The following is a 10,147-nucleotide window of genomic DNA, read 5'->3' as shown; positions in this document are numbered from 1 at the left end:
GGCCAATGCCAGGAGCTTCAGAGGGAATGATCAGAACAGGCAATCATTGAGTAATCCATCTACTGTCCTCCACTCCCAGCTTCTGGCAGTCAGAGGCTAGGGGCACCCAGAGCATGGGGTTGTATCCCTGACTATCTTGGCTAATAGCCATGGAAGGACCTATCCTCCAGGAACTTCTCTAGTTCTTTTGTGAACCCTGTTATAGTTTTGGCCTTCACAACATCCCCTGGCAAAGAGTTCCACAGGGTGACTGTGCATTGTGTGAAGAAGTACTTCCTTTTGTTTGTTTTAAACTTGCTGCCTTCTAATTTCATTGGGTGATCCCTGGTTCTTTGTGATTAATTATTAATTAATCATTAATTCATAAATAGGAGTAACAAAAAGACACTAATTAGTGCCCTTTGTGCTGGTGGCTTTTGTGACATGAACACTGAGAGAGGTAATGTGTGCTGGACTGGGACTCAGGAAACCTGGGTTCTATTATTATTCCTGCCACTGGCCTGCTGGATGGCCTCAGGCAAGTCACTTCCCCTCTTTATGCCTTAGTTTCCCCATCTGTAAAATGGGAGTAATGATACTGACCTGCTTTGTAAAGTGTTTTGAGATCTACTGATGGAAAGCACTTGATAAAAGCTAGGGATTATTATTATCACCTAAGAGAAGCTCTGAGACTCACCAAAATGATAACACACTGGACACCATGAGCCATTAGCTGTCAGCACTGTCCATCAGATTTAAACCCGGACCCTTTCTTTGAGTGTCAAAAGACCAAGCTTTTCAGGCTGCAAGACACTTTTAAAGCACTTTCCGCCTCTCCAGCCACTCTTTCTTTCAAAACAGACCCAGCTGGCAGCCTCCCTGAGAAGTGTGAGTTTACTTGTGAAGTACAGAAGTTCTGAAGTGAAGGCAATCTTGCATCAATAGGACTGGCATGCTGGCCCTGTCTAGCAAACTTGGTTCTTCCCCCTGCACTGTCACACTGTGTTAGAACAAGGTCAGACTCCTGTTGACTCGCTGCGTGACCCTAACCACGTCACTCCTCTGTGCCTCAGTTTCCTCATCTGTAAATCAGGGATGATAACAACACAGCCCTACCTGGCAGATGGGTTGTGGCTCTTCATGGAGGTTTGCAAAGCATTTTGAGATCTTCTTCAGGTTAAATAGACGTGCACAGAGAGCAGGAGTCACCAGAAGAAGAGTGGACTGGGAAAGAAATCAGAACCAATAGCAAATCAGGGTGAGATTTTCCCACAGCGCTCAGCATATCAATGGTATGTCAGTGGGAGCAAAGTGAGGCTCGTGCTAATTACTGTGGAAAATGCAGGACTGGGAGTAACGTGCTGATTCAATGACCGATCTCCCCTACCCCAACCTTACCCCCTGGCAGGAAGGGGTAAGAAAAGCCCCCCTTTTCCATCTACACTCCAGCAGTACAACTGCATATCCTGATCCCCCTTATTCCCAGGTTCTGGGGGGTCCACAGTGGGATGCTACAAAGCCAACACCTGCTCCTCAGGGCGCCGTAGATGGGAGCCCAAGACTGCTTCCCTGCCTTGCAGCGCAGGACTGCAAGATGGGGTGTCTCTAGGGTGACCAGACAGCAAGTGTGAAAAACCGGGACAGGGAATTGGGGGTAATAGGTGCCTATATAAGACAAAGCCCCGAATATTGGGACTGTCCCTATAAAATTGGGACATCTGGTCACCCTAGGTGTCTCCCAAATGTCTGGATTCCTCTCACCAGAGAGAGGGTATTTGTTTTCACCCCCTGATGGTGGAGAGGGGTTGCGGTGCAAAGGACCCCCCTCCATGCCCTGGTGCCCCAGTTCACCACTGATGGGAGTGGGGCATAATCCCCTCATTCCCAGGGGTGTATATTGGGGGCGGGGCCAGGGAGAGCCGCTCCTACCAGAAGGGTGTATATGGGGGGGTGGGGCCAGGGAGCGCCCCTCCCACCGGGGGTGTATATTGGGGGGTGGCCAGGGAGAGCCCCTCCTCCAGGGATTTATATGGAGTCCAAGGCGAACCCACTCCCAGAGGCCTCAGGATCTCCCTCCCGCTACTCAGGGTTACCCTGGTAACAGCCCCCTCCCTGCCTTCCCTGCACCAAGATGGCGGCAGGGGCGGCCTCAGGAGCGACCCCGCGCATGCGCTGGCCCCGCCCGGGCGGACTGAACGTGACCCCTGTGTCAAGCGCTTCCGGTTCCGGGGTAGCGGCGGCGGCCGAGAGGGTTCGGGCCGCTGTTTGTAAACTTGTCTCCCGGGGGAGAGCAGGGAGGCAACGGCGGAGCCTGGAGCCCGCAGCGGCCGAGCCAGGTACGGACCCCCCAGCCAACGGGCAGCGGGCCCCGGGGGCCAACGGGCCCCGCCCCTACAGGGGGCCGGAGCCGGCTCGGCCCGGCCTTGCACCCCGCTGCGCCTCGGCCTTGCGCGCATGCGCTTGTACGCTCGCGCCGGGGCCCTTGCACGCTCGGGGGCTGTGGCTTGCACACTTACACCTACCCGCGTGCGCGGTCGCTTGCACACTCGTGGGCGTTGCGTCTTGCCCGCCCCCCACGCGCTTGTGCGCACACTCGTGCTCAGGCCTTGCACGCCCAGACACAAGCACAGGCTGCAACGTTGCACTCTTGGGTCACCGCCTTGGGCGTAGCTGCATGCTTGCACACCCGTGCTGTGGTTTGCACGCTTGTGCACAGGCTGGGGCTGTTGCACATGAGCATGGTGCAGATGCACTTGTATTTAGCAGTGCTCCCCTGCAACAACCTGCGTGCTTGTGCACACTTACCCTGTGTGCGCTCTGGGATGCTACATGGAGCACGTATTGTGGTGCCGACTTCCTCCGATTCAGGCACCGGACCTCACTTGTGCTGCACTGTGTTTCCGCACTCATAGTAGTTCACACCCATGTGTGTGTTGCTCTTCCTGCAAATCACAAACTTGCTCTCTCACTCCACTTCTGCATGCATGGACAGGAACCGCAATCCACATCTGATGAAGTGAGCTGTAGCTCATGAAAGCTGATGCTCAAATAAATTTGTTAGTCTCGAAGGTGCCACAAGTCCTCCTGTTCTTTTTGCGAATACAGACTAACACGGCTGTTACTCTGAAACCAATCCACAGTTACGTTCATTACTGCTTGCTCATTCGCAGTCTTACTGTATTTCCATGCAGCATCGCAGAGCAGGCAGCTGGCACTACAGAGTCAGATTTTATGTTTCCTGTTTCTAAGAATAGAAAGTTATGACTTCTAGACACTTTCTCCTGAACTACGAAATAATAATGTGGAAGAGCACCTAGTGCAGCCTTTCTGTATGTGTCGGTATTCGAAGAATGAAGGGGTGTGTTTGAACACAAGGTGGCAGTCAGGATTCCCAGGTTCTCTTCCCAGCGCTGGGATGGGAGTGTGGCTAGAGGTTAGGGCAGATCACTGAGAGTCATAACTCCTGGTTTCTACTCTCAGCTCTGACTGTGTGACCTGGGGCCAGCCACTTTACCTCTGTCTGTCTCCCCATCTGCAAAATGTTGTCAAGGCTAACTACACAGGGCTTAGAGAAGCTCATAAACATCCGATGAAGTGAGCTGTAGGTCACGAAAGCTCATGCTCAAATAAATTGGTTAGTCTCTAAGGTGCCACAAGTACTCCTTTTCTTTTTGCGAATACAGACTAACACGGCTGTTACTCTGAAACAGGAGAGAGAGTATTATGTGTCTTCTCCCCACCTTTCTGCAAAACCTCTGCTAATATTAAGCAATTAATTTTGCCTGGGTTCTCTTTGAATGAAAGTGCTTTGACTCACAGATAAAGAAGTTTCTTTCTCTAGCCATCCCTTGTCAATTGATTCAGTTATGCTTTTTTTTTTTTTTTTTTTAAACTCACAGGCTCAGACTAAACCAGAGAAGTGTCTGCAGCAATATCGAGGCACGGCGATCAACCCCCTTTATCCAGAATCCATCCAGAAGCAGGGCTAGGGTTGGGATGACTCATCTGTAAAAGCGGTGCAGTCAGTTACCTTCCCGTCTAGCTTCTCCAGCTCCCGGCAGTGCTGGGAGAAGACTCCCTTATAACGCCACACACAATTCCAGGCTCTCAGAATCCAGAAAGATGTCGGCAAAGTGGAGGGTACTGGACAAGACCAGCAAAAAATGATTAACTGAAAAAATAAAATCTTTCTAATCGTAAAATTCTTTCCTGGGAGAGAATTAAGGCTAAAGAATTGTTACAATCCGTTTGTTGAGGACAGACAGACAAGATGGCTCAGGTAATGAGCCCCAATTTTCCCATCTGTAACAGGAATGCAACGTCACTGGGAGGTGACTGTCAAGCTGAATGGGCTGTAGAGCCCTTGGTGACCCACAGTGACAATGGGTAGAAGTAGATACTTAATGCAAACGATGTAGTTCTGATCAAACGGGGTATCTGTTGAATTAAACAGGAAGCTAAGTATGTGCAGCCAACACGATTGCAGACACAACACCACAATACTGGAATGCTTGCTCCCAAAACATTGCACTCCTTAAGCTCAAGGGAACTCTCCCATTCGCTACAAGTAGTATTAATTTATAGACCCACTTTGTAGACCTCCAGCCACTAGAGGGTGGTGTAGTTGCACATGTAGCTGACTATGTCGGATTCATTCTGATAGAGGGCACTGGCATGTGTGGGCAGTGGCTGGTTAGGTTATGGCTGGCTGGCTGGCTAAGCTCGGCTCAACCCTGCATCTTTCATGGTTGTTTGTCTCGTCTCTTAGGCGAGCCTCCTGGCCTGTGAGGGCCTCTCTGGGGTGTGCCTCGTGCCAACTGTTGCCAGCAAGAAGATGATGCCAAAACAGAGCTCCAAACAGACAGAGAATGGAGAGAGAGGGAACAGCCCGAACATGCTGGTATGTGGGGAGCTGTTACAGGTATCATCTCTACCCTGATCCTGCCCCATCACCATCTCTCTAGTCATGTCAATGACAGTGGGGGGTGTCTAAATGTAATGGCTCAGGGTGTCTCCAGAGGATTCTGGGGGGCAAGGGGCTCTGGAAATGAACACAGGGAAAGAACTGACCCCTGTTTTCTCTCCTTAAGGGTCTCCGCCAGGAGAGTGAGAAATCTCGCAGCCGTAAAGAGGCAGAGCCAGCAGAAGCATCGCAGCCAAAAAAGACCATTAAAAAGGCAGGTAATCGTCCGTCATATGGTCACGGAGGAGTGGGGCAGATGGGGCTGCCTTATGAAGTCTTACCACGCTCAGGGCCAGCCTGTCTTTCTGAGTGAGCTGTTGGCATTGTTGCCTGTTTCTCAGACAGCAGGGCATTTCAGGTGTTTAGCTTCAAACAGTCACGCGGCTCAGGCATCCAGCTCCTCATGATCACACTGTTCAGCCTTGAGGGCCCAGCACCTTGAAGGCGAGAAATGAATTCACAGGCTCCAAGAGTGACACTGGGGTAAAGGTGGGGCAGTGACACACGATACCCTCAAACCAAAATGTGAACTCGCATCATGTGGCAGATACTAGCTCTCCCTGCAGTACTGAACCCGTCTCACCTGCAAGAAGAATCTCTGCTAAAATGGGAAGAGTGGTCTTGTGGGTAAAGCAATGGGACTTGGAATCGGAACTCCTGAGTTCTGTCCTTGGACCTGCCATAGACTCTCTGCATGGTCACAAGCATATCCTTTAACCTCTCGGTGTCTTAATCTTCCTTCTTACCTTCTAGGAGAATTGGGAGGCTAAACTATTTTGTATTGTAGCAGTAATCATGTACCTACCTCTTACGTAGAGTTTTTCATCGGGAGATCTCAAAGTGCTTCACAATCTTTAATGCAGTGGCTAGGGGCCCCGGAGTCCTGTTGTGCTAGGCACCGCACAGACACATGACAAAAATGGTCCCTGCCCTGATTAGTTCACAGGAGTGCTTGGACATCACCAAATGGAAGGGGGTAGGAAGGGGTGAATAGTTTGGCAGAACCTGACCCTAGAGCAGTGTTATGTGCTCGCTGTGCCATACGCTGGAACGGTGAGGGTCTGTCTGTGCTTCACAGGTGATGGTGATTGAGCAGAACGGCTCCTTCCAGCTGAGAATCCCCAAGAACTTTATTTGTGAGCACTGCTACGGAGCCTTTCGGAGCAGCTACCATCTCAAGAGACACATCCTCATCCATACTGGTAAAGAGCCAGGAGAGCGAGGGTCTTGCTCTGCTGATAGCTGCTGTGGGCCTTCTGGCTCAGAAGCAGAACGGGGGTGAAGCATTGAGAGGCTGATCCATAACTCCAGCTGCGTCTGTAGCTTGAGCTGTGTTCCAGAGGGGGCAGGGGCTCTATTAATCAAACAGCTCAGCTCTTTAAGCAAAAAGGTTGCAAGAGGGCACAAGTGTCCTAGCGATGTTTAATTCAGAACATGTACCTGCCTGGGCATTAGGTCTTGGGTGCAGAGTTTGCGAATGGTGCCTTCACTGCATTGCATTCTAGCTGCTACCAGTGGATCTGACTAGGCGCAAGCGGCTGTTGCCGTATGAGCCGTTCCTTGCTGAGAGCCTGGATCATGATGGTGGAAGATCTTCTGTCCCTAGTGCTCTGCCTCTCTTTGCTTTTCTGCTGCTTCGCCCCGAACAGCCCAGCTTGCGGAGAGCTGTGAGCTGTAGAATAGGGTGGGGCTGTGACATCAGAGAAAAGAGGGGGACCAAACAGGCTGTGCAGAGGGGATGCCGTGCGGGATTAAATCCATCCCTGTCCTGGTGAGTTTTCAAGGGAAAGTGGCGTGTGGTGCAGCCACGAGATCAGATGGTTACTCCGTTGCGGGGCAGGCACCTCTTGATCAGTTAATGCAGACCAGCCTGGTGAATGATCTTTCCGTCTGGGGGCAGCGCTGAATGGGGAGAATGCAGCGGCTTTGCAAATGGGTTAAGAGGCTGCCCACGGGCAGGGGGCAGCACAGAGGAAGGCGTGGAGACAGGACTAGGAAAGGGAAATGAAGAGGAGAGGTGGTTCGAAGTGGCATTATCGATAGGGGAAGTGGGGGGGCACAGTAGGAGACGAGGGCGGAGATGCAAGGCAAACAGACTGGCGTGGGGGTCTAGGGTAAGGCTGGGTCATGCAGGGCAGTGGGGATTCGGAGCCAGGCGGTGGCATGGGGCTGCGTGCCAGCACTGGGGGGAGGGGGGGGCAGTGGGCAGTACAAGCCTCCCTATCACAGCCCCTTCTGCTCTTCCCTAGGGGAGAAGCCGTTCGAGTGCGATCTGTGTGACATGCGCTTCATCCAGAAGTACCACCTGGAGCGCCACAAGCGGGTGCACAGCGGCGAAAAGCCCTACCAATGCGAGCGCTGCATGCAGGTAACCCCACCCCCACCCCCAGCCAGGCACGCCACCGAGCGAGGGGTGGGGTCGCTTTGCTGCAGATACTCCCCCACCCACGGCCCGCAAGGGTTACTCCTGCAGCAGCTGGGCGTGGGGAGGAGATGCCCCTTCCTGGGAAGAGGCATCAGCCCAGGCTCTGTACTTGGAAGGGCCTGGTCTCGCGCCGCCAAGCTCCGTGGTTTCCCAGAGCAGGGCGGTGTCTTATCACTGGGAGCTAGCATGCTCAGATCTGTGTGCACACAGCGGGGGAAGCCACTTCCTTCCTATCAGAACCAGCGGCCTCCTACGAACAGCCTGGATGAGGGCTTGCCGGGAATTCATTCCTGGTTCACTCTGGGCCCGTCAAATCTGCCTGGTGTTGCTTTTGGTCTGTCCCTAGCAGTGCAGGTCTGTGCCTAGGGCCCACAGAGCATGGCTCATCTTCCTAGCGCTGCAGAGGCATGAGCAAAGCCTCCCACAGCCCCTTGGGAAGTAGGGGATTGCGAAGGGTTTTAGGTCAGAAATTGCTGCCCTTTTAGGGTCCCTCCATTATCTATGACCTGAGAGCTGTGCGCACCGCCAGCTCTCCTGGACTTCTGCTGGGATTGCAGGTGCCCAGCAGCCAGCCAGGATGGCTCCCCCAAAACAGAGGCACCCCCAGTCGGTAGCCACGCATGGAAGCTGTTGGCCTAGCTGTCTTGCAGAGTCTGTGTCAGAGCTGGGTTAGACTCCAGGTTCCCACCGAGCAGAGCAGAACAGTGAACTGCTTAACCATGTGGGGCTGTCTCTTCTCTCTAAACACCGGCTCGTTCAGCTGAGCAGCATGGCTGGGCACTGGGCCAGGTCCTTGGTTACGATCCGGCCCCTTGTGCTCCTCAAACAGTGCAAAAGAGGTTGGATACTGGCTGAAAACAGCCAGTGGGGAATTCCCATGAGAGAAGTTAGGGGACCCACCCAGGGGTAATTAAAAGCTGGGGTAGAGAGTGGGGATAGGACATGGCTGTGCTAACCTTTCACTGCCGAAGTCAGTGGTTTTCAAACTTTTTTTTTTCTGGTGACCCAGTTGAAGAAAATTGTTGATGCCCATGACCCAACAGAGCTGGGGATGGGGGGTGAGGGAGGGGCTCGGGGCTGGGGCAGAGTGTTGGGGTGCAGGGGTGAGGGCTGCAGAGTGGGACCAGGAATGAGGGTTCAGGGTATGGGAGGGCGCTCTGGGCTGTGGCGAGGGGTTGGAGTGTGTGAGGGGGGTCAGGGCTCTGGGCTGGGGATGAGGGGCTTGGGGTGAAGGAGGGGGCTCAGGGCTGTGGCAGGGGGTTGGGATGTAGGAGGGGGTCAGGGCTCTGGGCTGGGGCTGGGGATGTGGGGTTTGAGGTGCAGGAAGGGGCTCCAGGTTTGGGGGGAGCTCAGGGCAGGGGGTTGCGGACACAGGCTTACCTCCGGCGGCTTCTGTTCAGCAGCGGGGGTGCTAAGGCAGGCTTCCCACCTGTCCTTGCACTGCGGACCATGCTGCGCCCCCAGAAGCAGCCAGCAGCAGGTACAGCTCCGTGCTCTGCCCCTGCCCTGAGCACCAGCCAATGGGAGTGCAGAGCCGGTGCTCAGGACGGGGGCAGAGCACAGAGCTCTGTGGCCCCCCTGCCTAAGAGCCAGACTTGCTGCTGGCCGCTTCTGGGGTGCAGCGCGGTGTTGGAACAGGTAGGGACTAGCCTGCCTTAGCCGGGCAGCACAGCCGACAGGACTTTTAACGGTAGTGCTAACCAGAGCTGCTGCGACCCACGGTTTGAAAACCAATGGCCTAAGCGACCCTAGGCCAGTTGTGTAAGCAAGAGCAGCCCTCCGACTACTATAACTTGGGCTGGGGTCAGCACAAAGCACCCTGAATGTGGGGGAGCTGGACCTGACTTCAGCTCCCCATGCTCAGCAGAGAATCTAGCCGTGCCTTGCTGTCCTAGGAGTCTTTCCTAGCTCCAGAGATTGGTCCTGCCGTTCCCATAACAGACTCCAACAGCGCACGCTGCCCTGCATTGGTGCTTTTCTTATTGGCTGGATTTGATGTTGCAATAACTCCCTTCTCTCTTCTCCATCTTTCGCAGAGCTTCTCCAGGACAGATCGGCTGCTTAGACACAAACGAATGTGCCAGGGCTGCCAGACCAAAACCCCTGACTCACAGCTGCTGCTTTAGGAGCCAGGGCGATGCATTGGAGAAGCTAGGAAGTGGACAGGATTTTCAGTTTTCTGTGTCTGGTTTTGCCTGCTCCTGCTCTTCCGGCCTAGGTGGGGCAGAGCTGAGGACTCTCCTAGACTCTCAGATGGGGTCTGGACACTGTAAATAAGATGAGGATGATCTGGAATCTCTACCCAACCAGCAGAAGCCACAGGCAGCTGTGTATAAACCTTCTTTTCCATTGGTTTGTTTTTGAAGTATCACCATTTGCCTCTCAGGAAAGGCTTCGGGGGACAACAGGGCAAAGCTAGCTACACTCACCTCAAACTCTTAACACTTGCCATCACCTGATCAACCAGCTCACGCCCAGGCAGAGCTCACAGGTATGAAATATAGCGGGGTGGAAATCAACTGTGGTGTTCTTCTGACTCTCTTTGTAACCAGTCTCACCGGAAGAGACCAACAAAGCGGTGGATTATGAGAAGCAGCTGTGGAGGATTTTGATTCAGGCGTGAAATGCAGAAACTCATCTCAGCCGAGAGCTTGGTTCTGAGGTCTGCGGAGCTTTTATTTCTAGGGTGTCTGATTTTATAACTGAGTTTCCTCCTGCTCTTTCCACCTTCAAGAAACAAGCGGGGACATTGGAGGGGGAGGGAGGAGAGCGCACCGTTG

General features: G+C 53.5%; 1 protein-coding gene across 2 annotated transcripts; it reads left to right on the top strand.

Annotated features, from left to right (window-relative positions):
- The first annotated feature begins 2,191 nt into the window (after positions 1-2,191).
- ZNF740 (zinc finger protein 740) lies at positions 2,192-10,147 on the top strand. Of its 2 annotated transcripts, XM_073318311.1 has the most exons (7): positions 2,192-2,315; positions 3,879-4,258; positions 4,748-4,879; positions 5,070-5,156; positions 6,021-6,144; positions 7,192-7,310; positions 9,404-10,147. In XM_073318311.1, exons 2-7 carry the CDS (start codon positions 4,250-4,252, stop codon positions 9,491-9,493), a joined length of 561 nt encoding a protein of 186 aa, XP_073174412.1. In that variant the 5' UTR covers positions 2,192-2,315; positions 3,879-4,249; the 3' UTR covers positions 9,494-10,147. The 2 variants fall into 2 exon arrangements, with proteins under 2 accessions (XP_073174412.1, XP_073174413.1); XM_073318312.1 differs by lacking the exons at positions 2,192-2,315; positions 3,879-4,258 and having other exon boundaries at positions 4,759-4,879; positions 5,070-5,160.

This window comes from Lepidochelys kempii, chromosome 20, assembly GCF_965140265.1.
Source record: "Lepidochelys kempii isolate rLepKem1 chromosome 20, rLepKem1.hap2, whole genome shotgun sequence".
Lineage (NCBI taxonomy): Eukaryota > Metazoa > Chordata > Testudines > Cheloniidae > Lepidochelys > Lepidochelys kempii.
Note: the sequence above shows the minus strand (reverse complement) of the source record. Positions and strands in the feature narration are given on the sequence as shown.